Raw genomic sequence first — 27,196 nt, forward strand, 5'->3', positions numbered from 1 at the left:
TGTCCGTGGAGGTGGTGGAAGCCTCATTCCTGGAGGTGTTTAAGGCCAGGCTGGATGAGGCTCTGGATAGACTGATGTTGTGTGAGGTGTCCCTGCCTGTGGCATGGGGGTTGGACCTAGATGATCACAGGATGTTAGGGGTTGGAAGGGACTCAAGGAGATCATTGAGTCCAACTCTATCCTTGTGGTCCCTTCCAACCCTGAGTGATTCTATGATTCTACGTTTATAGAACTCCTCCTGCTGTTTGCTTTCATGGATACATTCCTCTCCCTGCACATTCTGTTTGTAGGAATGCAGAGGGGAAGGGCTGGAGTCAAGCAAGGATTTCTTGATAGCAGCGCAAGGGATTACGGAGCCGGATCACATTGTGCTCCTAAGTCTGCTTTATCCGCCTGCCCCTAATCTGATTTTGGTTTAAGTCTGGAATAGTAGGCGTGGTTGAGATTGGTGTAGATTGAAACCTGGGTTTGGCTTCAGTCTTCTCTGGTAGCACCGCCAACCTTGCTGAGAGAAAGCAGCTAATCAACCCCGCAGGCAGTCACTTGAACAATGCTCTCTCTCTTCTCCCTGGCCTGTGCTTCTCCTTGTAATGCCTTCCTGCTTGTTCATAGTGTAACTGACCCTGGCTAGCTCGAATTTTAACTCCCTCGATTTCATCTGAGTGCCCATAACCTGTCAACCAAGATGTCAACAAGAACTTGATTTTTTTTGTTTGTCTGTTTTTAGGGTTAGTTTATTTCAAGGTTCCTGCTCCAGATTGCTTTACTTTTAGCTCACTTCACTCGAAATAAAACCCTGCTCCATCATGTCACAAGCTGCACCTTTGTGGTAGGTCAGAGAGAAAAGAAAGAGAAGTGTGGTTCTGAGAAATGGGTTGCTGCAATGCCTTAGTTTAGTTCCTGTCAGCAACCATTCACCATCCCAGTGCAGGGGTTAGATCAGCATCACAGTAAGCCCTGCTGGCTGTATTAGGATCTGTCATCTGGGTGTTAAACTCTCTGCATCAGGCCAACTGCAGCAATTACTGTTCCTCTAGAATTATTTTCAATTTTAATTAACATTTTCCCCCCCAAATCCTGATTTAATGGTAGAATAATTCATCTTATGTGACTAAAACCAGAGGAATGGATATGAATAATTTGCAGCCAAGTAAAAATTCTTCTCAGTTGTTTTGTTCTTTTTTTTTCTTTTATTTAAAAAAAAGCAGAGGTTGAAACTTCTTTTTTTTTTTTTAAACACAGTAAAACTTAGAGTTCTTCACTAAAGGGTATTTGTTGCTTTGGTTTTAGTCTGTCAGCAGCAAGTCCTCCATCTTCTAATACCTGCAGAATTTTCAGTTTCTGTTCTTGTTTACCAAACTCCAGAACTTCTTTCAAGGGGACTATAAATGTTTCAATATGCAGAGAGTGTTGGGGTTTTTGGTGGGGGTTTATCTTTTGAGTGGTCTGTGGTAGATGTTGTTGCCGTCACTGGCTCCAAGAAATAAGTTAGGTGGTTGTGTTAGAATCCTGTGTTCAGTTGCAAGCAGCTTTCATCAAGAAAAGAAAAGGGAAAAGTCAAGAATTTGTTTTCCTATTACAGTCATCTGTTGCTGGAAGATGCAGAAGATGAGTGGCTTGATAAAATGGTGTTGACCAGTCCAGCCATTAATACTATCTTTAAATATTTTTACATTGGTTTTCAGCATCTGTCTGTAGGAAATTATCAGAGTAAAGCTACATATCCTGCAGGTGGGTTCTAGAAACATTCTTAGTCCGATGGACACTGTTTCAGCTGACACAGATCAGATAGGTGAGAGTGTGTGATGGTTGGGACTGTATTTAGATAGGAAGCAGGATTAGGTTGGTGTGTGGTTCACATCAGTGCAATAGGTTTGGATCCAGGATTACTTAGATAGGCAGGAGAGACTGTATCCAGTTCCATAAAGGCAGAGTAAAGAGTTGTGAGCTGCAGGTCAGACATGTTGCTGTGTGGAGTCCCATGCTGCATGCTAACATTGCTGTTGCTGCTGTTTTCCATCTGGCAGTGAGAAGGAAAGCACTGAGAAGATGTTGGGGATGATGAAATGAGAACTAGGGGGTCCACAGCGAGGCTGTCGTCTTTCAGCTCCTCCCAAAGATTTCCTATAACAAAACAAAATGGATTGATCCAACTCCTGTTATACATGTTCTGAAAACACTGTTTTATGGGAAAGTCATTGTTATATATTCGTGTGTGCTGTGTGCAGACATCTCCTAATGACTTGTCAGGAAAAAAGGGGAAAGATTGTGATAATCACTATTTATCTATATCCATAATACATTTAAATGTGGGAGAAAGCAGCAAGAAGATGATTTATTAAATGTTTATAAATATCTGAGGGGTGGGTGTTGGGGGGGACACACACACGACACAGGCTCTGCTCACTGCTCCCTCTGATAAGACAAGGAGCAATGGATGGAAGCTGCAGCACAGGAGGTTCCACCTCGACACAAGGGGGGACTTCTCTACTGTAAGGGTCACAGAACACTGAACAGGCTCTCCAGAGAGGCTGTGGAGTCTTCTTCTGTGGAGACTTTTAAGGTCCATCTGGATGCGTTCTTCTATGACCTGAGCTAGATTGTATGGTCCTGCTCTGGCAGGGAGGTTGGACTTGATGATCTCTTTGAGTCCCTTCCAAACCCTGACATCCTGTGACTTGATCCTCTTGAAACTCTATCTTTCTAGAGCACTGACTTCTATTTGAAAAGCTAAACCAAAAGGCCACTAATTTTGAAAGGGGAGGTTGCCCTTGTTGTCTCTCTGAAATATGGACAAGCTAATGGCATTTCCTGGGGCAAATGTGCAAATGACATTGCTGCACAGCTGAGCTCCTCGTGTTCTTGTGGCGTGGTGGTCTCTGGGTTGCAAACTGAGTCCCTGAGTATCTGGGCGACCTGACAAAGCAAAAGAGCTGACATAATTCTTTTTTTCCACCCCGCTAACATGTACCTCATCTCTCTGCTCAATCTGCATCCTGCAGGGAAAGCATTACATCAGGTACTGCTGGGGTTTTATCTTCATCACTGAAGATTTCTTCAGGAGGCTGTTGCTGCAGTGCTATACCAACCATCTGCAGACCATCCAGTGGGTTAATGCTCAACTCTCTTGATTCTTGTTTCTATCTCTAAGTAGTGTAGTGTATCTGTGTGTCTAATGATTTTGCTCCAAGCCTGCTGACCTTGTCTTAAGTTCTAAGACCCCTAATCTGACATTTGGTGATTTCAGAAAGAAAGGAAGTTAAAATAAGGTTAAATAAATCAGTGGTAATCAGGCAGAGGAAAGCTGGAATTGTACCATGCTGGTGAAGCATACAAAACACTGACAGCACAAACGAGCACGCTGCAGATTAACTGACTAGAATGAGAATGGTTCAGCAAAATGAGCAGAATGTGAGATCTGCCTGGAAAAGCAACAAGCTAAGGACTCAAAAACCTGGTGTTCATCTCAGCAAAGCAATCTGGGCGCTGCAGGACTGCAGAGCATTTGTGACATACAATGACAGAGCAGCTGCTTTCAGTGAGTCATGTGGATTGCTAACACTGCTTTGGTTTGGTTGGGTTTTTTTCTGTCTTTGAGGTTGCTTTGTGAGCCATCTTGTGTTTGGGCAGGAAGACAATTCTTCCATGTTTTTGGGAACAGCAAGAGCTTTGTAATTGGGAGCTCACAGGTGTGACTTCATGTGTACACATAAATATATATGTCTATACATACACAAAAGAAAAACCCTACCAAGTTTATGTCTTCTATGTTCATCATTTCCATCCCAGATGATTCAATCAGTACATATCAAGAAGTTTTCTGTCATCAGTGTTATGTGACTAATGCTTAAGAAAATCAATTTGTTCAGGGCATAGGTCAGCTGAATGGCTTGTGAAGGAGTAAATAGCACCCATCTGAGCAAAGATGGGGAAGGTGTTTGAATATTGATAAAGAAAAAAGTCACAGGTTAATTCAATCAAAATTATTTCTCTTCATTCCCTTCACGTGGCAGTTCTCTTGATATGCACTAAATAGTTGTGCTTTAGTAGTTCTCAGTGGAAAAGGCCATAGTAAATAATGTCTTGCAGGACTTAACACCAGCACTTGTAGACAGGAGTAAGTGGAGTTGTTGAATTCTGGATGTTAATCTGTAGCTTTCTTGGGATAACCTTTTAAAGGTACAGTGCAAAATTCCATGGTGTGTAAAACACTGTAAGCCAGTGAGAGGGTCTCTGTAGCAGTGGCCAGGACGAGTAGCATAAAAAGGACAAAAATTGTGCCTTTGTTCTGCTAGTGCTTGTTTGCATTGATACAGGAAGGCTTTGACAATGGCAGGAGGGGGAAAAAATATTTGTGCAGGTTGGGATGTGATGTAATAAGCCTGACTCTGCAAAATAAAAGTGCCTCAGATACCCACCTTGGAGATCGAAATCGGTCAGGGAGGGGTTAAGAGCATCGATATCGTTGCTGAGATCTCCTTCCTGCATGAGCGTGTCCTGCATGGTCCTGGCTGTGGAGTGCTCCGTCAGCATCTTCACACCACACATAGGGGGTGTCTGGGCTGGCAGTGGAGAATCCTGCGTGATGCTGGGCTGAGTTCTGAGTTCACTTTGAGTATCCCCAGAAGGAAAGAGGGTCTGGTGGTCGGATGGTTGTTGCATTAAAGTACTTGAGAGTTGAGGAAAGCCCTGTGGGGATGTGTAGCACGCAGTCTGCTGTCCCCCGAGCAGATTCGGTAGCGGGTTCTTGATATGTAGAGCCCCTGGGGCGTGGATGCTATGTAAGGGCTGTGGTCCGCCGGAGGAGAGCGTGGGCTCGCCTAAGGAGCGGGGCTGGACTGCCATCTGCCTGGGCAGCGCTGCATTTGCAATGCCGGGAGGGCTGCAGGACATGATGGAAGATCTCAGCTTTTCACTTTTGTCTCCTATCAGCGTGTCAAGTTCCTCTACAAAAAGAAAGGGAAAAAAAAAAGGAAAGAAAGAAAAGAGTCCTGTAACTTGCTCATTCCTAACAGAGCCTCAATATTCAGGGGTTACAGCTGCGGTTGGAAGTGTTCCTCAGGGACTGGGCGAGTGGGATGGCAATAGAAGTGCTGGATTCCCCAAATCATAGAATTATTTTGGTTGGAAAAGACCTCTGAGATGACTGAGTTCACCCAGCACCACCATGACCACTAAACCCAAGTGCCACATCTACCTGTATTTTGAACACCTCCAGGGATGGTGACTTCCCACTTCCCTGGGCAACCTATTCTTGTGGCTGGGCCTAAAACAGTTTTCTAAGTCATCACTGCTAAGTGAGTGCCTCTTAAATCACAATTTTTATGTCTAAATGTTGCATTCTTAGCAGCTAATTAAAATTTTTACTCAATAGTACTTATTTCAGTCTTGATCTTAACTTGAAGTTTAGTGAGATGTCAAGAGGGAATGCTTTCCTGGTGAAGCTTCTCTGGTTGGAAGCTCTCCTGCATAATCAGCTCTTATTTAATTCTGATGTCTATTTTTTTTCCTCTATCTCTTTTTTTTTCCCCCTTTTTGTCATTTTATTCTTTATAACCATAAGAAAAAAACAAACCCTAAATGCTTTCCTGAACCATGTGTAAAGTTTCTCAACCAGCTTGGTACCTATTACTAAGGCAAATCCTGGGCCAAGCGCTTGGGAACTATTGTATTTAACACGCTGCCATGTTACTGACCTGGCTTTGCCATACTCTTCCTTACAGCAACTGGGTCTTTCCTCTTCCATTTTTGAAGCTCCTCCTGCATCTTATCGATTTTGGCAGGATTCAGAGCCCACAAGCAGCCTTTGCGAGAAGAATTGCCTGACTTGTTCTCAACCTTCTCGAAGCATTTGTTCAAAGACAAGTTGTGGCGCACGGAATTCTTCCAGCCATCTGGAGCTGTCTGGAAAAACAAATCCAATCTAAGAATGGAACTTCAAGGTAACCTCCCCTCCTCACCCCCCCCCCCCATATATTTCTCTCTTTTAACTGGTGAGAGTATCAGACATGTTGTTTAGATGACACTGTCTGCGATCTGAACCACCACAATGTTCTGGTGGTCTTGCGTGGGAAGAGAGGGATCAGCTAAAACAGGACCTAACCTCCTAAGCAGTAGAATTTGCCTTATCAGAGGGGCTGTGGATTTTTTAGGGTTGAATTTGCAAATCAGGAGAACTGAGAGTATAAGGACTGATATTCTAGAGGTGTGAGGTAACAGCAAATATGAGTCTGCCCTTGAACATCTAGAAAAGCTATCAAGTGCTTCGTTGAAGGACTAAGTACTGCTTGGACTCAAGTGTCCAGGCAGACTTCAAAAGGACTTTCACATGCTGCTGTAGGTGTAACTCTGCCTCCTAACCAATTATATAACCAAATGTTTTAATCACAAGTCCTCCAGATGAGGTACAGGTTTCTACATCTGATCGCTTTATCTGTTTGCTTTGCATTTATTTTTAACTCGGTAGTGGAAGCTGGAAGGTTCCTTTAGGCTGATCTATAGATAAAAGCTTCATTAAAATGATTCATCTAGTTTGATTTAGGTGGTTTCTGAGAGAATCAAGATCGCTCTGAACACTTTTGCATTCACCTGCAATAATGGGAAGAAAAGAAAACCCTTTGCCAAAACCAGTCAATCAAACCCCTGCTAACAAAAAAAGGTCTCTCTGTTTAGACAATTAAAATTTTAATTATTTCTTATTTTAATGGCATTAAATGAACTGAATATTGCTGTAAGAGCTGGAGGGGGAAGTATTCAGAGAGTAGTCATGCCTGGATTTTGATGGAAAAGGCCTCTTTGTTGTTTGCTAGTCTGAAATGCTCGTTAAAGAAGTGGCTCAGTGTCCTGATAGTGCAGATAAGTTCGTCTGGTGCTTATTTGTTTGTTTTCACTTATTTCTGCTGGCTTAGTCACACAGCCAGAGCACAGTGTCTGTCATGTTGGGAATTAGTGTGCAAGTCCACATCAGCTGCTTGCTGTAGTAAATTCCTGATGTGTCACTTCCTTGCTTCTCTTTTTGGTAGAACTGTACAATGCTGCTTACTCCATACATGAGTAGAACTACCTTAGTTGATGGCCACTGCAATATAATCGAATACAACAAATGGTGGAGGAAAAATGACTTGCTTGGTGGTGGTAGGGATTGGTCTGAGCAAGCCAGAGCCATGGTGAGCGATGTATCTGCTGGTGCAGCTGGGCTGCCCCAGAACCAGTCACAGAAGATGAAACTGTAGCTTTACCTGTGGCAGTCGAATGTCTATCCAAAAGTTCAGAGATTTTTTTTAGATGAGAAATCTCAAGAGAGATTTTAGAACTCATCAGATTACACACAACAACCTTCACTGTTAGTCTGTGAGGCCTTTTTGAAATGATACATTAATGAAAATAATTTAAAAATTAAAATAAAAAAGAATTATTTCTTTTAATTAGTAAATAATTACAATTAATAATTTAAAAACATTTAAAATAATACATAATTTTGGAGGCTATTTCTTATTTCCCCAAACCCCTCATTTGGGTGCCATAGGAATGAAAATCTACTAAGCAACTCTCAGACAGGTGGGTGAAGTTGTCTGCATGCCACTGCTGACTCATATTTGTGGATGCAAAGTGGGTTTTTGTTAGAGTTGTTTATACCAACCACAGAGAGTTATTGAACAGAGAGCACAAGGAAAAAGAATATTTTCCATGGTGTTTTTCAAGAGGCAAGAAAAGATATTTTCCCTTTAATGCATGTTCAGTTTTCTTTCCATTCCCATGCCTTATCAACAGGGATCCTTCTGCCTTAGAAAGACAGCTTTAGGATAGCTTCTGTAATTGTTGCCTGGTGTAAGAGACTTCCTCTGAGAGCATCTTTTGTAAATGAACTTGTGCCTGTTCCTGCTTTCATATGATCATCACAGAATGTTAGGGACTGGAAGGGACCTCAGAAGCTCATACAGTCCAGCAACCCTGCCAGAGCAGGATCTCCTATACATGATCACACAGGAACACATCCAGGTAGGTCTTGAATATCTCCAGAGAGGGAGACTCCACAACCCCCCTGGGGAGCCTGTTCCAGTGTTCTGTCACCCTCAGAGTGAAAAACATTTTCCTCATGTTTATATGGAGCTTCCTATGCCGTGGTCTAGTTGACTGGCTAGGGCTGGGTGCTAGGTTGGACTGGATGATCTTGGAGGTCTCTTCCAGCCTGCTTGATTCTATGATTCTATGATATGATTCAGCTTCCACCCATTGCCCCTTGTGCATCGATGGTCATGGTATGCCATGGGTCTTTGAACATACTTAGAAAGCAGTTCTGCTTTTATCAGGGATGTCAAATCTGCTCTTTCCTAGCTTGTGACAGACTATCCTGAGGCTTGAGGCGTTACTTACTGAAGAATTTGAGGGTCGAATGTAATATTTGCTTCCCTCATATAATTTCCTCATAATATTTGCTTCTACAACTTATTATTATTTTAAAATAGCTGCCATTAAACTAAAAACGAAGTCTCTTTTCCTTTTGTAACAGCACAGTTTGTACCCTTCTGGCCCACCTGATGTCAGCCTTTCGCTATTCTCTCAGCCAGCCCTATAGGTGAGGTGGTGCATTTCTATTTACAGGGCAACGAGAACCAACAAACAGACCCTTTAACACTCATCTGAAGATGATGAAGCAGGTTTTCTGCCCTCCACATCGTACTAGTTTTGCTTTCTGGCAGTTCCAGAAGTAAAACTGTTCCTCCAAGGTAAGATGAGTGCTTAGCTACTGTCCTGAAAGAATATTCATGCTCCTTGCCCTGCACAGGAGGCTCCGTATGCCTCTGTCTGCATCTAGATGGGATAATTAGTGTTTCTGCTAAGCACCAGAGAAGCTGGGAGTGGCAGGTGTTTCTCAGAGGTTTTCAGGGTGTAAACTCTGAGATCGTCTTAGAAATGATCTTTAGTAAGAGCAAAAAGCACACAGATTTGTTCTGGAGACTGCTGCCAAGAGCTGAACAGGCTTTTGCACTGAACTCGGTATTGCTGAGCAGCAAAAAAAGTCATCGTTTATCTCTGCCTACCGCCGAAGGAAGGCTCCAGCAGCGTGTTCACATTACAGCTTTATCAACAGCTTCTCAGCTGGCATTTGGTGGTCTGTTAACCATCTGAGCTTACGGGTACCGCGGGTGCCGCTGCATGCTTGGAATCTCCTCACTATGGCTCACTCCTATTCTGCTTTCAGCATGAGAGGGGACGGGGCCGTGGGGCGAGGGGACGTGAGAGATAGGGAAGCGATGGGGAGGCGGGGAGGGGATGAGGCCGTGAGGAGATGGGGCTAGGAGAGATGGCGAGGGGCCGTGGCCGTGAGGAGATGGGGCTGTGAGAGATGGCGAGGGGCCGGGGCCGTGAGGAGATGGGGCTGTGAGAGATGGCGAGGGGCCGGGGCCGTGAGGAGATGGGGCTAGGAGAGATGGCGAGGAGAGGGGACTAGGAGAGATGGCGAGGGGCTGGGGCCGTGAGGAGAGGGGGCTAGGAGAGATGGCGAGGGGCCGGGGCCGTGAGGAGAGGGGGCTAGGAGAGATGGCGAGGGGCCGGGGCCGTGAGGAGAGGGGGCTAGGAGAGATGGCGAGGAGATGGGGCCGTGAGGAGAGGGGGCTAGGAGAGATGGCGAGGGGCTGGGGCCGTGAGGAGAGGGGGCTGTGAGAGATGGCGAGGGGCCGGGGCCGTGAGGAGAGGGGGCTAGGAGAGATGGCGAGGGGCCGGGGCCGTGAGGAGAGGGGGCTGTGAGAGATGGCGAGGAGATGGGGCCGTGAGGAGAGGGGGCTAGGAGAGATGGCGAGGGGCCGGGGCCGTGAGGAGAGGGGGCTAGGAGAGATGGCGAGGAGATGGGGCCGTGAGGAGAGGGGGCTAGGAGAGATGGCGAGGGGCCGGGGCCGTGAGGAGAGGGGGCTAGGAGAGATGGCGAGGGGCCGGGGCCGTGAGGAGAGGGGGCTGTGAGAGATGGCGAGGGGCCGGGGCCGTGAGGAGAGGGGGCTAGGAGAGATGGCGAGGAGATGGGGCCGTGAGGAGAGGGGGCTAGGAGAGATGGCGAGGGGCCGGGGCTGTGAGGAGAGGGGGCTAGGAGAGATGGCGAGGGGCCGGGGCCGTGAGGAGAGGGGGCTAGGAGAGATGGCGAGGAGATGGGGCCGTGAGGAGAGTGGGCTAGGAGAGATGGCGAGGGGATGGGGCCGTGAGGAGAGGGGGCTAGGAGAGATGGCGAGGGGCCGGGGCCGTGAGGAGAGGGGGCTGTGAGAGATGGCGAGGGGCCGGGGCCGCGAGGAGATGGGGCTAGGAGAGATGGCGAGGAGATGGGGCCGTGAGGAGAGGGGGCTAGGAGAGATGGCGAGGGGCCGGGGCCGTGAGGAGAGGGGGCTGTGAGAGATGGCGAGGGGCTGGGGCCGTGAGGAGATGGGGCTAGGAGAGATGGCGAGGGGCCGGGGCCGTGAGGCGATGGAGCTGTATGGAGACGGACACTGCAAGGCAATTCTTGCTGCCGTGAGCTCCCTCAGACTAGAGACCTTTCTAACCTCCTGGACTCCTGGCAATAACTCCGATTAAGCAGATTAAAGCGTTCTGTTAGGCTCCCTAATCGCTACAAAGACAAGAAAGGATGACAAGCAAAAAGACTATTGCTGTACAGCCCCACTGATCCTGACCGCCTCTTGAAGTTTAAAGAGTTCAGTGATCTTGCAAAACCCTTTCTCTTTAAATCTAGGTCTCAAGAGAAGGGAGAGGTACATCAAAGAGTAATTGAACTTTAGCTGTGTAGATTGTTTTTTTTTTTAGGACGTAGGAGTTGGATTGCTCTGTTTCAACTAGAAATGAGATTGTTGCATCATAGAAACTAAATTTGCTGTGGCAGCGAATACAAGTTAATTTGACTAGGCTTGTATCATCTAATGTCTCCCAGCAAGGTTCTGTGTACACTTGCACTCTGTTTCTCTCCAGCTGAAATTGCTTCCCCTCCCCCTGCTGTATCCTGCTCGTCAGTGAGTCTTAGTAGCAACAGCAAAGCGATTTTTGTATTGCTTTATCTTGCTGAAGACTCAGCAATTAAAGGGAGGATAGAGGATGTTAAGCGTTTGCCATTGATTAATAGCTCCGTGGGCTGCTATAAAGACAAGGATCGTGCACTTAAGCACAGTATTTGCTTGCTGGTTCTCCCCTGCTTTATGTTAAGAGTGTTTGGGGTGGAAGTGTTCAATCACTTGACCGCAATTGCAAGTAAAATGCAAACCCGAAGCTGTCACAAGGCAGTGAATGCTTCGCTAGCACCTCCTGCACCAGTCTTCTATAACGCACATGGCAGCAGCAGCCTCACTATCATTGATTTTAAGATTAAGAAAAAGCCAGGAGAATCTGCTACAAGAAAACCTCCCTTCTTGTGGAACAGGTGAGTTTGGGTGAGGAAGAAGGGAAGAGTTTAGCTAAGAAACAGTCGTGTAAAGCTGTATTGGGAGAACGTCTGCTGTACAGATGCATGCACACAGAGGCAGGCACATGGACATGCTGCTCTCTAGACCTGGTCGCAGACAGAACATCAGCATATATACTACACACAACATCTACACTCAATGCTCGGCAAAGGAAAGGATGTATCATCTCCCTAATATTTCTGCTGTGTCAGAGGAACTCTAACTGCAGGAGCAGGGAGGTGATACCTGGCAGAGCCACAGCCTTGAGTCTGAGGAATTCTGTGCACGTTGGCAGCAGCAGCATTTGCTTTGCAAGCTGCTGATTAATTTTATAATCGGTTGTGTTGTAAGACAAAGGAAGATTAATTTCAGCTTTATCTGATGAATAAACGTGGACATGCCTATAAAACACACTTTTCAGATTCCCATCTCTCTGTTCAAACTTGTGCTGTTTTTTTTTCTAGGAAGCAATAAATTCCCTAGGATTTGCTGTAAAACATTGTGCTCAGAAGTGTAGTTCTGCAAAATACCAACTGAAGACCTTTTTCACAGTCCCCAAAAGGCTTTCTCTCTTACTAATATTGTTTTGCAAGGACTGCACAGGTAAATGCATGGAAAATGGAGTTAATATTCTGCTAGGGACAAAATACGAATCTAGAAACTTATCATTTTGAAGATTAAAAGAAAAAAAAAAACAAATTACAGGTACTTTGTTCTTGTCATGTGCTGTTCTGACCTTCTCCCTTTCCCTGTTTTGATTACTTTCATGTGTTTTCAGACTGAAAATCAGTTGTGCCTCTGTGACTTAGGAAAGCTGCAGTACTTCAGATTTGTGTCAGTGGACAATCCTGTTGTGAAGGGAAACTTCTGGAATTATGTTGTTATTCTCTGCTTGCTTGTTACAAGTAATGGAGTGGCTAGTGATTCCCTTGGGAGAGAATCTGGGAATGCAGAAGTGTAATCATAGAATCCCGATGTGGTGGGAGCTGGAAGGGATCTCTGGAGATCACCTAGACAACCCCAACTCTGCTCAAGAAGAGGCACCCAGAGCAGGATGCACAGGATCATGTTCAGGTGAGTTTGAAACCTCTCCAGAGAAGGAGACTCCAGAATGCCCCTGGGCAGCCTGCTCCAGGGCTCCAGTACCATGACAGGGTGTTCCAGTTTTGTGGCTGTTGTCTCATTTGCTATATCACTGGGCACCACCCTTTATATGTTGATAAACACTGAGGAATTCTGCCTTGGTCTTCACCAGGTTATACAGACCCAGGTCTCTCAGCTTCTCATAGGAGAGATACTACAGTGTCCCTCTACTCTGCCCTAGTAAGGCCACATCTGGAGAATTATGTCAAGTTTTAAGCTCTTCAATTCAAGATGGACAAAGAACTACTGGAGAGAGATCAGTGGAGGGATAAGAAGATGATAAGAGAGGTCTGGAACATCTCCCTCATGGATCTTAGTAACAGATCCATACAGTTCCTCCTACTGGATGTCAATTCTTTCTCCCTGATTCCTGACAGGTTCAATGTTATTTCTTTGTGTGGGCATTATTTATCCTCAGTTTCCAAAAGCATTGCACAATTGCATCAGACTGTTTACTTTTAGTTATTCTTAGTGTCCCTTTCTTACTGCTTGCAGCTGTTTGAGTTGCCATCCTCTAGCTGCTTTGTATTTGTTTTGGTCGCTGCATGTTTATTTGCAATAGGAAATGGGGCAGACTCATGTGGCTGTGTTTTCCTTTCTGGCCTTTGCCGTGGGTTACCTGGGCTGTCAGGGAGCTGGTTTTGATGACTCAGCAATAATGAAGCTCTGTGGTGAGCAGCAGTTGGCCATTCTGTCACAGCTCTCTTTAAAAAAATCTTAACTGTAATCCTCCTGCTCCGGGGTCGAGAGCTGCCTAATCTCTTCCCACTTGCATTCCAAGTGTCAGAAGCCATCCTCTCCTAGCACAGGTGTAAATTGCCAGAGTTATCTGCTGCAAACCATGAGCATTACCTTCCCCAGCATCACTGTGTGTCATTATGAGCTTAGCACCGTTTATCACTTATTATGTTTTCTTTTGTACTGTGCATGAAAGTGAAGTTGCCCAATATGGATATCCCAGCTCGAGAAGAGAGCACAATAACATTGAGCCTCTGCTTCCACCTGAGTCTGGACACACTACTGATGGCAGAGGAAGCCACGAGACCTGTTCTGCCTGTATGTGAGATCTGAGAGGAAGGGATGGATGTGGTGTTTTAAGATACCCTTTTTTATGAGTTGTTAGGGAGGAATGGCCCCTGTTGTCTGCACAAACTCAAAGCTGGGAGAGCTCTTAATGCCTTTTTGTGTTAAATTTTGCCACACATCGTGTTCACATTTCTGCCTAGGCTTCAACTGCTGAGCAGTTTGTGACCATGAAGGTATATAGTGGGTAACTGACTTAGGATAGAATCGTTTTGATTGGAAAAGACCTTTAAGATCATCAAGTCCAACCAATATCTCACTCTACCGAGTCTGATGCTAAAACATGTTCCTCAGCACCACACCTCTGTCTCTTTTAAACACCTCCAGAGATGGGGACTCCACTATTACCTTGGACAGCCTGGTCAGGGCTTTGATAAAGATTTTGGGGAAGAAATTGTTCCTTGTGTCCAACCTAAAGCTCCTCTGGTGCTACTTGAAGCAGTTTCCTCCTGTTTTGTCAAGACCTCCATCTTATCCTGTCAAGACCCCCACATGAACTTGGTAGCTTCCCAGAATGATCTCTTTTCCCCTCAGGATGTTTACTTCTTAATAGTTATAATGATTTGATATTAATCTACTAAGAAATGATCCCTTTTCACAGACTGAATCCCCTCCTTTATTCCCTCTGCTGCCAGGTAAGCTTAGAAAGAGATTTCCCCCCTTCCCTCTGGAACTCACCTTAAAGTAAGGGAAGTGTTCTGTCATGAAATTGTAAATCTCACTGACTGGCAAACTCCCTGTCTTGCTGTTTTTGAGTGCCATGAAGATCAGGATGCTTTAAGGAGAGAAAGAAAAGTATTTTAGCCTGTTCTGCTTGACCCCTTGGAAGTAGAACAGATCATTTATCCCCAGTGTGTGCAATTACTGTGCCTTCCACTGCCATAGCGTGAATGCCAATAATGCTTTCAGTTGCCACTCAGCTGTTTATAAGCAATCTCCTCGCACTGCTGAACTTCTAGGGATAGTTCTCACAGTGTATATAAAAGGGCCAACCTGGCTTTAAAATAGTGGACTCAAAGCTAAAGCCTTTCAAACCCTGCCAGTGTGCATTTACTGAAGGTCATGTTTGAATGCTGGAACTGGGAAAGGGCACAATGAGAGCATCAAACTGCCAGTGACAGCAGGTGTAATTAAAACGTCATTGTCTGATTTACTTTGTTAGGTTGTCATCTGGGGGCTAAACCAGTATGGTGACTGGCAGATCTGCTATGTTTTCTAGGCATTTCCTTGCCCTGGCACTTGGAGAAAAAAAAAATTGGTTCTAAGACAGATCCTGGAAAAAAAAACCAACCACCACCACCAGCAGTGTGCAATTAGTGCACTGATGATGTTTGCAACACCTAAGTTGTTGTGTTATGTCTGGATTTTGTGGGGGTGATCAAGACTGTTTACATGCTCTATAACATTCATTTCTCTCCCCCTTAGCCCCAGAGTCTGGAACATTTGATTCATACAACTGGGACAGAGCACACGGGGAGCAAGAGAAGTAAGAGTAAGCATATTATTGCAAATGGTGCTTGAAATAGGCCATGGATAAAGAGTGGATTTCCTGCAAGAGTAGGTCTTTAAGGGGGAAAAAAAAAGTGTTTTATTACCTGTAGGAGTAGATGGGTTTGGGAAATAGAGGCTGCTGAGATTCTTGGCTGCTTTGAGGAGCAATTCTTTGGTAAGGGTAGTGTGAAGAAGCGATGTAAGTCACAGGGTAGCTGCTTCCTGAAGAATACTGATGATACAAAGAAAGAGATGTTACTTGGGGTAGAAATGAGCCCCCAAAAACGTTTCTCTCTTAATAACAACTTAAAACCATTTACTTCTGAGGATATTGTCCTCTGCCTGCATTTAATAGCTGTAATGCCAAGTCTGACACCAAATATCTCTAGCATTGTATTGGAAAACATTAATGTTACTAATTAATGCTTACGAAGTAGTATAAATGGAGCATGTGTGAGAAGGAACTCACTGATATGCTGACTGTTAGGAGATCCTATTGTAGTGAGTTCCAAACTGAGATATGTAAATCCCCCTTCTATTATTGCCTGCCATGCTGCTGAGTCTTTGTGGAAACTGGGAGCAACTGTAGCCTGTTAATTCTCTCCATATAATTCATAACTTTATAGACCTAAAGCATATCTCCCTTCAGCCACCCCTTCTGCAGCTGGAGTGTCTCAGCCTGCTCAGCCTCACTGTGCATACAAGGAAATCCATGGTGCATTTTCAGTTATATACACATGGAGGGGGAAAAAAGTCCCACCAGAATAAAGCACTTCAATGTGAACCACTTTGGTGAGCCTATTAAATGGAGCCACTAAAAATCTAGGCAAAACCAGGGAAGTTTTGGCTAAGCGTTGTTTGCTTGTGTGCTGGTTTGGGGCGAGGAGAGATGCAACAAGATTAAAACCCAAAGTGTATCGAGTCGAATCCTAAGAGAGCAGCATCCCAAAGCATCCATTTAGTTTGCTGTTACCAGGGAGGGGAGCAACAATCCAAATGAGAACAACAACAAAAGCTTTTGTGGATGAATGGCATCAGAGTATTTAGTGAAGTGAGTGTGTTGTTATAAAACAAATGACCGATGTCATTCTGGGGGCCAGGACAGTGGCATGGGAGACAGCTCTCACAGGTGGATTTTCAAGCTGCCTGACTTCTGCTGAAGCTGTGAGGTTCCCTCAGTCAGTGCCAAGAGGCTTCTCAAGAGGCCAAAAATTGAAGTGCTGTTCACCACCACCTCCAACAGCATCTGCTTCTCCATTTTCTACATAAGAAACCTAAAAACAACATCTGGGACACCTAAAATCAATCAACATTGACACTGCACTCACCTCTCCCTTAGAGACAAGGAGCAAAATGCTACCTGAGGCTGAAATGCTAAACTCTATCTCCAACCTGCCCAGCTTTCAAAAAAGCTAAAATTTGGCTGGCCTACCATGGTGCCACCACAGCAGAAATATGCCAGTGCCCAAAAAGAGTGTGAAAGAGAGGAGACAACAGCTTTGATTGCTTCAGCTTCTGTAGGTTTGCTCTCTTTTTTTCAGTGTGGAACTGGTCACACTTTTCTTCCAAACTGCTGTTTAAACTTGCTGGCAAGCAGCTTTCAGGAAGAAAGAAACACTACCCTTCTAAGGCGAGATACCATCAGTTGGCTCCACGTGAGGCAAAGGTTCCCACTGAACTCGGAGCTCTCCGAGAGGAATTTCTGCCTGGTACAGATGAATCTTTCCAAATGCCAGGGCTAGGGCACGGCCAAAATTAGGAGTCATGTCATAGGCTATTAAAAAAGTCTACCTGCATGCCTTCCCTAGTACTCAAAGGTTGCTAAGCCCTGATCTAGTGTTTTACAACTTAGCTCTGGAAGTTCCATGTCAGAGAAACCATAAAGACCTGTCAGAAGTTTTTATGGCTCCTCTGAAGGATTATAATGTAGCTTCTGAGTCTTGTTGGGAAGATACCCTTGGTAATTAGTTTACACATCTTAGTTTCTTACTATCATCTCTATTTTCAGACCAATAGCTTCTGTTGCTCTTGGTCTTTGCCCCCTTAAAACACATGTGAGAGGCCATCATGTGTTTGCAAAATGTTCCTAGTTTATTTGCTCTGGATTCTGCATAATTTATTCCAGTTTCTCAGTGATTTTATTGTTGTTGCCTGAGTTTTTGCCTGTTTGTTTTTCCCTTTCTAGTACTGCCTGAAATGGAATATAGAAATACCTACTGAATACACAGATTTGTTTGCTACAGTAAGCAGGGTGAAGTGAATGAGATGCACATAATGAATCATGTCCTGCCTTGTTGAACTAACTGCTGGAGACTGCAAAGCTGCAGCCTCCAAAGCAGCTGTGAGCTAATTTTCATCTGCAGTTCTCTGCTGGCTTCTTGCATTGTGTGTGGATTTTTCACTAGAATAGAAAACTGAGCAATTCACACAACAATGTCGATTTAATTGCTTTTAGTGACTCTTTGGAAGGAAAGATTGCTAAGATGGGACTGGTTGTGATGTCACCACCAAAGGCAAGAACTGGGTGTTTTAGGGATTATTTCTGTTTTATTGGTTTCATTACTCTGTTTTGAGGGAGCAGAGGCTGGGGTATGGTCTGGTATGACAGGCTTGAGCTGGTTTTAGAGTTGTACAACTGGCATGAAAGGTGCCTGTGTTTTATGGTGGGTGGGTAATGACTTCACTAAGTGTCTGCTAGGTTTTTCAGGTCAATAAGAAGCAATTTTTCGTGTGAGTCATCCTCTGTGTTGTGTCCAGCAAAGGGGAAGGTGAGGCCATTTTATCATCTGGATGAAATTAGCAAAGGAGTTGGTCTCTCTCATCCTTGCTGTGAACAGTGAGGGGTAGTTTGAACATCCTTCTGATCAGGCTAAAGGATCTGTTCTCTTGAGTGCAAGCTCCTCATGATCTAAATTGTGCTATTCCATTCAAGAGTGAAATGCAAAGTACTTATTCTGGAGTTGCTCATGGAAAAGATGTTATTCCACTTCTTCTCTGTCTTGTATCCTATGTTCTTTTGTTTCCCAGCATATGATTATGGCACGGGGATAGCAATTCTACCTGTTATGACTTTGGCTGCTTGTACCTATTGTGGTGTGGGTTTTTTTTTCTCTCTGAGTAGTAAAACACTTTGCTGTACTTTTACTATGGTAGCATTAAGAAGCACAACTATGGAAAAGTCTAACAGAAACCTGCTGCATGTGAGAGCCCTGTCCCGGTGCCAGCCTGCAGGTGGATGGAAGACTTTCCTCTTAGTACTTGTTGTGTCTTGCCTAACAACTCCCAGAAGGTGTGTTTCAGCTTTAATTTGGTAGGGTTTTTTACATATGGTTAATGCCAGTGGTATCAAATCAGCAGTGACAGGGGCATGGGCACCTGTTCCAGAATGAATAAAGAAACAACAAACTCACAAAAACATTCTGGTTGGAAAAGACCCTCAGGATCACCAAGTCCAACCAATAACCTTACTCTACAAATAACATTCAAATGAATTCACAAGGTAACTGCAGGTTCTGCCAAAATTCTCCCTAAATCAGCTTTTAAGGAGATTGCTTTTAAGCTGATTTAAATACAGAGTCAAGTTAGTGGTCAGAGGTTGGCCATAGCTGAAGGAGCAGGAGGAGGAAGATGACAGTAAGAGAAACTTGATTTTAGAAGTTTACTGGATGCAAGTGTTGGTATGGAGGGTGCCTATTGTGCTGTTCTGCCACACCACCCTGTGATTGCATGAACTGTCCCAGACAGTAGAAGTTCGGGAAGGCTGTAAAAGTTCCTGAAGCTCTCCAAGTGAATGATGCAATTAGTCTCTATTATATGCCTCTCTATATCTAGGGCTTATATAGTGTAATAGGACCACAGGAAGCCAGGGATCGGAAGGGACCCAAAGAGATCATCAAGTCCAAGCCCCCTGCCACAACAGGACCATACAATCTAGCTCAGGTCACACAGGAACACATCCAGATGGACCTTAAAAGTCTCCAGAGAAGGAGACTTCACAACCTCTCTGGAGAGCCTGTTCCAGTGCTCTGTGACCCTTACAGTAAAGAAGTTCCCCCTTGTGTTGAGGTGGAACCTCCTGTGCCACAGCTTCCATCCATTGCTCCTTTTCCTACCACAGGGAGCAAGTGAGCAGAGCCTGCCCCCCCCTCCTGACCCCTCAGCCTTCAGATAGTTATAAACATTTATTAACTCCCCTCTTAGTCTTCTCCAGACTGATGAGCCCCAGGTCCCTCAGCCTCTCCTCATAAGGCAGTGCTCCAGTCCCCCAATCATCCTTGTAGTCCTCTCCTGGACCTTCTCCCTCTTAAACTTAATAATGAGAGATCTTCCTTCAAGTTTCAGGATGTGGGTGGGGGATTTAGAAGCATGAGAAACACACGTGAAAATCTACCACAGGTGTGCAACACTTTTGTTCCTCCTTTTACAAAACACTTAACAAGCTGAGTTCCTAACAAGTCAGCTGTGATGGGCATTTTAGTTTTACCAATGATCATAAAATTCCATTTTGCCTGTACTCCTGTTCTTTATGGTCATCCAACACCTGCATTCAGAAGGGATTTAAACTTCCTCTTGAAGAAAATTGTGCCCAAAAGAACCTTTTTTTTTTTTTTCCCCCTCACAAGGGACTAAATCCTAATGATGAGTGGTGTGGTCACTATTTCAGTGACTCAGCCTAATAACACTGCAGGAATTAACAATCCCAATGATATTTCATGCAGTAACCTGGGCTTTGTTTTCTTTGCACAGTTTAAAATCACTGGCCTGTTAGTCACTTTTTTTTGGTGTACTTCCTGAGCAAGCTGACAGAGATGGTACAGCTCAATCCAAACATCACTCATCAGCCGCTGGGATCAAAAGGGTTGTAGCTCAAGTGTGAGCTTTTATGTTCAACTATTTTATGTGCATGAATTTCCCATAAGTTTAATTGAATTCAGTTCTAATGGTTGGGAGGTTTGGCAGCTGAGATGTTCTCAGGTGTGGAGTTCAGCCTGCACAGCTGAAAACTCCTCATTGCTTTGGTTTTACCTTGCACGAGTTTGGTTTTGTTTGTTTGCTTGGGTTTTGATCGGTTTGTTAGGATACTGCTTGGTTATTTGTCTGTTATTTTTGTGTTTGTTGGTGTTTGTTCATTTCAGTTTGGGTTTTCTTTTTGCAGATAGGATGTTTGAGGCTTCTTTTTTTTGTCTTCTCAAATGTTGATATTTTATCAAACATCTTTGTTGCTGGAAATGTTGCATGTTACCGAGTCTAAACCAGGAGAATTTCAGTGCATCGAATGGTACCACCATTTGGACTTCAAGTCGCCATTTAAGACATTTCAGGGTCTTGAAAAATCACTTTTTATAATACACATCCTGCCTGTGTGCCACACTCCAACCTCTATAAATACCTACTAGGATCACATGTGAGCTAGAGGCACAGATGTGTGATTTTTGCAGACACAGAGTGTGTGCTGCTGTGGAAATGTCATCTGAACACGTCAGGTCATATCTAGACACACTCAAGAGAAACAAGTTGTCAGTTGCTCCTGTGCATTTTTGGCATTAATAATATAGTTACACTGCAGAAGAACAACCATAATATTGTGCATTCTCCTGCCTCATCAGCATTATTGTCAATTATGCTTCAGCTGAATAATCTTTTGCTGGGGATGTTGTAACAGTCAGAAGGTTGCAAAAGAGATGTGTGTGTGTGCCATAAAGCACAAGGAAAGTGAAGATCACCTTGCTGTTAAAATTGTGCTTTTACAGTGAGGGATTTTTTGGTGTGTTTGATGTGAAATTTAAGTGCACAATGGCATATGGGATTTTTTAACTGAGGACCCTGTGAATTTTTAACCCAGGATCCTAAAATGGCAACAGTTAAAACTTTAACTGGATTCAAAGTCAATTATCTTGAGTGTAAAGGTGAAAATACAACTAAGTACTGGTCTGAGGCTAATTAGAATATTTTAATGAGAGAAATCAGATTTTAGGCTGTGAAAAGAAAACAGTGGTGATGTCTATTTCACTCTTAGGTTTGCTGAGATGTATAAAAGCAAGGACACAAACATAGATAAGGCAGAGTCTCTCCCTGGCTTCTGTCATATTAACTGCTTCTGCCTGACCTTGCATGTAACCCAACTAATCACTTTTACAGAATCAATCAGGTTGGAAGAGACCTCCAAGATCATCCAGTCCAACCTATCACCCAGCCCTATCCAGTCAACTAGACCATGGCACTAAGTGCCTCATCCCCCTTGCCAATCCTTCCAATTCACCTTGCACATAAGACAGGCTCTGGGATAAGGGAGGGGGATGGAAAGAAGGTGGAAGGGTGGTTGAGAATCCCTCCTGGGCACTCTGACTGCTAGGAGAGGTATTGGGTTTCTGAATTACTTTTAACTTGTATATTACTGTATGTAGCTGTAAATATCTGCTTGTATATTTTGCTGAGCTTCATTCCTTATATATAAATATATATAATGTGTGTATATATATATATATAAAGCTTCATTCCTTAACTTGGAAATTTGGCTGGGTCTAGTCTGGGTGAATTCATTGTGTATGTGGGGTGGGTGACTCCCAGAACCACTACACTAAGCAATGGGGAGATTCAATTTTTATAAGGTGTGGGTTTTTTTCCCCCCTTTTGTTCTGGATGACCATTTAAAAATGCATTTTGGTGTAGTCCTTTTCAGATCTCGTTGCCATAAACTAAATATATGTACGCAAACATGGATTTAGCAGCTATTCAATTATAGAAGGACAGATTGAAAGAGACCTCAAGAATCATCTGGTTCAACCTTTAACCCAACCTTTGGTCCAACCTTTCATTGTTCAATCTCTCTCTCTCTGTATTATTCTCACAGCTACTGTACCACTATTGTGCTAGAAAGATGGTCCATGTGTAGTACTGACCTGATGGAAAGGATGTGAGGGACAATACATCTGCTGTACTTGAGGTTGGTAGCAGTACAAACCAGGCTGTCCTTCCATTGGGGATGTCCTAAGCTTGATATCTGCATCCTGATAGAAAATATTTAAGGAAAAAAAAAAACATGTTAGAGAAATAGAATAATTCTGTTACTCAGTGTTCTGATTTGCCTTGTGTTATACATACCACTGCTTTGGCCTTATTTCTGTCACAGTAAATGTTACATACAGTTTGGTTTAGGTTTTTCGAGGTACAAGAAGAAAGAGTTTCCTGCATTTATGTAACTACTGTTTTAAAAAGGTAATCCCAGCCTGAATTCCATGCAGAGCAATTCAGAAAATGCCAGTTTCTGTTTATCTTTTTTCCCCTGCTGACACAAACTGCACACTCCAGCTTTCATTCCTGAGTATGCACGTATTTCTCTGTCTCTCTCTCTCTCTATCTTTTTCACACTCCTTGATTTTTATCTTGCAGAGTGTCAGTACTTCAAGATGATGTTGGAGTTTTATCCTTAGGTAGAGGGTGAGGTCTGTAATGCACAGGAAAGAGGTGCCAGGCAAGAATCAAACTGGACTATCTGATCAAGACACTTGAAATGCAGTAAGAATGTGATTTGGTTTTGAAGCGCTGGAAATGAACATAGACAAGGTGATCACGTCTTAATTTCTCCTAGGTCTGCCCAGCTGCCTGCCCTGGATTCTACACAGGGCTTAATCTTATTGAGGGCTCAGGCTCCTGGACACTGAACGTTGCTGTCTTGTGGCTATAAGGCTGAGTGCACCATAGTGTGTGTGCAGTAGCACTTTCTGCTTCAGGAGAACAATTCAGATGAACGACATGAAGGGCAGAGAGCCTGACAGAGCCCTAACTGCTGATGATCTATGCATGGAGAAATGTCTCCAGCTGTGTCCTTAGCTTAACAGAGGTGGCCAGCAAATCTCTTCTGAGAGCTGATGTCACAGACACCTTATTTCAGGAACTAGTAGCACTTATCCTTCTGTTTGAAAGCAAGGCCCTAATGACCATCTTCTCTGGTGTGGATTAGTGTAGGAGTACATTTTAGGCTTAAGTTGCTATCCTGATATTTTGGTGGGTGATATAGGCTAAAGTTTTCCAGAAGTGTCAGCTTGCCAGCAGTGTGTGAGGTATGTGAGAGCTTGGCAGCTGAGCGGTGACTGAACCAGTGCAGGCACCAGCAAGTAGCCAGTCTGCTCCTGACTAGGCACACACACTGCTTAAAGGGCTCCTGCAGGGCCAGCTTCACGCACATTGTGCATCCCAGGGATTTGGGAAGAAATGCAAAATGTTTTTTTTTTCATCAACTGCTTAGAGGTGTTGCACTTAACTCATCTGACCTAGATGAGTATTTAGCCAGGAAATAAGAGATTTAGATCAATTTCCTCCTTAACCTGGATGGCTTCAATCCCCAGGTATGTACCCAGACAACATCCCGCCGTTGCCTGGTGCATTGTCTTAATCCAATTAAGATTGATGTGTTGTTTGCCTTCATTTTTTTCCTTTTGGTGACCTTGAAGTTCTTTGCCTCGCAGCCATTTAGAGCTGGTGGTCAGGGCCCTGTCCTGGCAGGTGCAGTCACTGTTTGTGTCTGTGCTGGATGATGCAAGTAACACTTTGCACTTTGGATCACAGCAAAGGTATCTTGTGGTACATGGCTTTGCAGGGATCTCTGTGCTGCCCAGCAGAGGCAGCCACCTCTATCTAGCCCAGGTACCTTTAGGTACCTCTAGATACCAGATATCTGCTAGCCCAGGTACCTTTACACTGCACATACCATGAACAGCATTAAACTCTATTTAATTACCCTTAAATTTCTAGTAACAGTATGTTAATTTTAAGTAGAATTGATGTCTGTGGCTTTCTCTTCTGTTTATGTCAGGTCAGCTGAGGCAGTGTGACAAATCTGAAACACGTGTCCTCATGCCTGAAAGAAATACTGGTTGGTGAGGTTTTGTCCCTTGAAAATGTTGTTTGATGTCAACTACTGATATAAAAACCTGTTGTCAGGAAGTGTTTTGGTATTTGACATTCATGTATCATGTCTGATGGAAAATTATTTGTTCTTGTGCGCCTGTCTGAAGTGTTTTTCAGCAGGGAAAGGCCACAAAACAGAGAACTTTGACAAACAAATATGGATGTCTGCCCTAAACTTTAACCCACAACTTGACAAGAGGCTAAATGTCCATACAGTCACATTAAGAGGTAAGGAAATATTTCTCAATCTATACTTTTGCCATTGAAAAGAAGGAGGGGGGGGAAGTATAAGAAAAGTACTGACCATGACTTGTGAACTGTGATCTTGACCTGTGGTGCTGTACTGGAGGTTGCTACACCATGGCTGTTCTGTGGAGATGTTGGGAATGTGTGTAGGAAATGACTCTGACTCGTCAGGACCTGTAGATCCTGGTAGACCCTCAAAACCATCAATGCTTCTGGCAGTTTTGAAAGGTGAATCTTCTGGTGGGAGGGTTTGATGTGCTTCGTGGAAGACCTCTTCGCTGATCTGCCTCTTGTAAGGGTGGAAGGGGTTTCTGCTGCTCTTCAGAAACCTGTCATAGTTTCCTACAGTACTTTCCTCATAACTGTACCGTCTGAATTTCTCAGTGCTGAAGGATGCTTTGAATTTGTTCTTGCCACAGTGAATTCCTTGGCTTGTAGGGTATCTCCCATGAATTTGATCCTGGGCTGGAGAAGCAGGGCTGGGGCTGTGAGAAGACTCTGAACTCCTCCTTTCTGTCCTGCTGTCTGACTCATAGGGTTGGCAGTTGTAACTGGGATTATCCTGCAATGAATTATCAGCATTTATTTAGGATTAGCATGAGGAAATGTTTTCTTGTTTTCACAACTTACAGGAAAAAAAAAGTACATTAAAATAGATTATTGGTGAGCAGCTAGTTGGGATCCCAAACTGTTCAAAAGTAAACAAAAGCATTGAGAAGATTGAAGTGCCGTGGAAAACCAGGACGTCTTGGGTAACTCTTGACTGACAATTTCAGGGGAAGGATGATGTAGGATCAAGTGATGAAATATTAAATGACAGGAATATGATAAGTGCAAGTCTTGCCATATGCAAGTTTAGTCAAATAATCTTGATCTCATTCTCTGGTGTTACAAGCTGCCAGATATGTTGCTAGTTACATCACTTCCTTTCATCAACATAGCCACACTCATTCTGTGAGACAGGCAGGCTCTGGGCAGACATTTTAACCTGGTTCCTGTCTCATCTCCTCCCTTCCCTTTTGCACTTTAGCAAAAAGAAAATAACAGCTTCTGAAGTGCTCTTTAATTTGGAAGAGAAAAGCTTAACGAGAGCCAGTGTCTGGATCCTGAAGCCGAAGACATTCAGCTCAGACATTATGCATATTTTCCCTGCCATCAAGGATGAGTAACGACTTGGGTGCCTTTGGAGAAGACATGCTTAACTCAAGAGCAGGTTATTGTCTTCAATGAAGGGGAAAATGTAATGTTCTGTGTTTCACAGCAACTCAGACCAAATCAGCAAGTGGTCCCTTTGCCCCTGCCCTCTCCAAATCCAAGTTGGTGTTACATTTGAGGACAGGTGAAAGAACCTGGAAGGACCATATTCCAACAAGTCCTCAAGGGAAGCTGGCATAAAAGACAGTACTTTTTGAGGAGTGGAACATGGTACAGCTGCTTCCATCATTTGCACATGGCTCTGGGTCTCAAAGCTCAATAGCTTTGTTCTGTTGGATTCCTGCATGAAGCAGATCTGACCTCCTGACACTTTGGGTTTTTCATATGAACACAAACTTGCTGTGTTTGTGATATCTATTTGTAAATTCTTACTGCCTTGCTCTCCTCTGTAGCCCAGATACATGTTTAGGATCTCTTCTGTTACATAAGAATTTTTTTTAACCCATGCTATATTTAGTCATATAAAGCTGGATGCATGGCACTGCTGGCACTTCTTCACCTGAAATAGTCATAATAAAAGCATAACAATGGTCATCTTGCTGCTGGGTGATGGAAACCACTAATCCCACCTGTACTTCTGTTATGAAAGGTAAACATGAATCTACAGGCAACAGGAGAGAGCAGTTTATCCCAAAAGAGTCCCAAGGAAGTTTGAAGCGCTTGAAGGTATCCTCTACTGGCAGGGAGTAGACAGCAAGGTTCTGATGTCTCTCTGTCTGCCTGCTTGCTTATTTATTTATCTTAGAAAGAGGATGGAAGTGCTTTACAGGTATTACTTTTACTGGATTAGTAGCCAGATGGATTGCCTGGCTTGCTTTTAAAGTAGTAGGAGCTTTAAGCAATTGAATAGGAAATTTATCATGGAGCTTATGGGTAGCTCAGAAGAATAACTTTGTTTTCTACTCTTCAAGGCTAAACCTGTCAGTGCTTCATAGAATCACAGAATGGTCTGGGTTGGAAGGCACCTCCAAAGGTCACATTGTCCAGACCTCTCTACAGTAAGCAGAGGCATCCTCAACTAGGGCTGCCCAGAGCCCTGTCGAGCCTCGTTGCTTTGTTACCACTTAGGCTGAGATTTAGTACAGCAGTTGCTAAATATTGTATTTGCACTTGTACCCCAAATAAAGGGAACAGAACTGGGCCATCTTACTCACAGTTTGCTGAACTGGGGATATTGAATCCCCCTGTGTCTTCATGAGGTCTTGTTGGTCCCTTTCCAGAGTGTCCGAAGAAGAAAACTTAATATTCGATTGGTCTTGGAGTAGTGAAACCATTACCAAATCCACGTCAGATAGAAGCCCTGTTAGAAAGAAACCAAAGTGTAACAAACATATTCTAAAGCTTAAATAGGGGAAAAAAAAACCCCAACAGTGCAGGTGACTAGAGAGGGCTAGGAGTATAGCTGGACAATAACCAATCCCAAAGAATTCCTTTAGAATTTGTTTCAGCTCTGAAAGCAACGTCCTGTAGGTGCAATGCACAGAGCTGATGTGGATTTGCAACACAGTTTTAGCAGAGAGAATTCACAGGATCACAGGATGTTAGGAGTTGGAAGGCACCCAAAGAGATGGTCGACTCCTCCCTTTGTTTTCTGCAGGTTCCTAAGTTAAGGAAAATGGGTTGCTTTGAGGTTGTGCAGGTGTAGCAGTGTTGGTTTGTTGAGATGTTGCAGTATAAATGCATCCCAACAGCTTTCA

The 27,196-nt window shown here is 44.0% G+C and overlaps 1 protein-coding gene and 1 long non-coding RNA gene across 9 annotated transcripts in view; one reads left to right on the forward strand and one right to left on the reverse strand.

Annotated features, from left to right (window-relative positions):
* The window catches only part of LOC135187282 (uncharacterized), a 52,379-nt gene that overhangs the window by 3,615 nt on the left and 21,568 nt on the right, over positions 1-27,196 (forward strand). For 3 of the 8 annotated variants that reach the window (XR_010307286.1, XR_010307288.1, XR_010307287.1), the window contains exons 2-9: positions 5,724-5,942; positions 8,602-8,726; positions 11,879-12,017; positions 12,193-12,488; positions 12,670-13,613; positions 15,066-15,132; positions 24,146-24,266; positions 25,315-25,497. This is a non-coding gene — a long non-coding RNA (uncharacterized LOC135187282). Of the gene's footprint in view, positions 1-5,723; positions 5,943-8,601; positions 8,727-11,878; positions 12,018-12,192; positions 12,489-12,669; positions 13,614-15,065; positions 15,133-17,316; positions 18,547-24,145; positions 24,267-25,314; positions 25,498-27,196 lie in introns of those variants that run through there. The other 5 variants (XR_010307293.1, XR_010307292.1, XR_010307289.1 and 2 more) reach the window with 5 other exon arrangements.
* On the reverse strand, positions 1,804-26,773 carry FOXN1 (forkhead box N1). The gene is made up of 8 exons (XM_064165863.1): positions 26,654-26,773; positions 24,343-24,846; positions 22,031-22,138; positions 15,236-15,363; positions 14,319-14,415; positions 5,697-5,904; positions 4,419-4,946; positions 1,804-2,124 (listed from the first exon to the last, which is right to left on the reverse strand). The coding sequence occupies exons 1-8, from the start codon at positions 26,771-26,773 to the stop codon at positions 1,856-1,858; spliced, it is 1,962 nt and encodes a 653-aa protein (XP_064021933.1). The 3' UTR covers positions 1,804-1,855.

This window comes from Pogoniulus pusillus, chromosome 27 (genome assembly GCF_015220805.1).
Source record: "Pogoniulus pusillus isolate bPogPus1 chromosome 27, bPogPus1.pri, whole genome shotgun sequence".
Lineage (NCBI taxonomy): Eukaryota > Metazoa > Chordata > Aves > Piciformes > Lybiidae > Pogoniulus > Pogoniulus pusillus.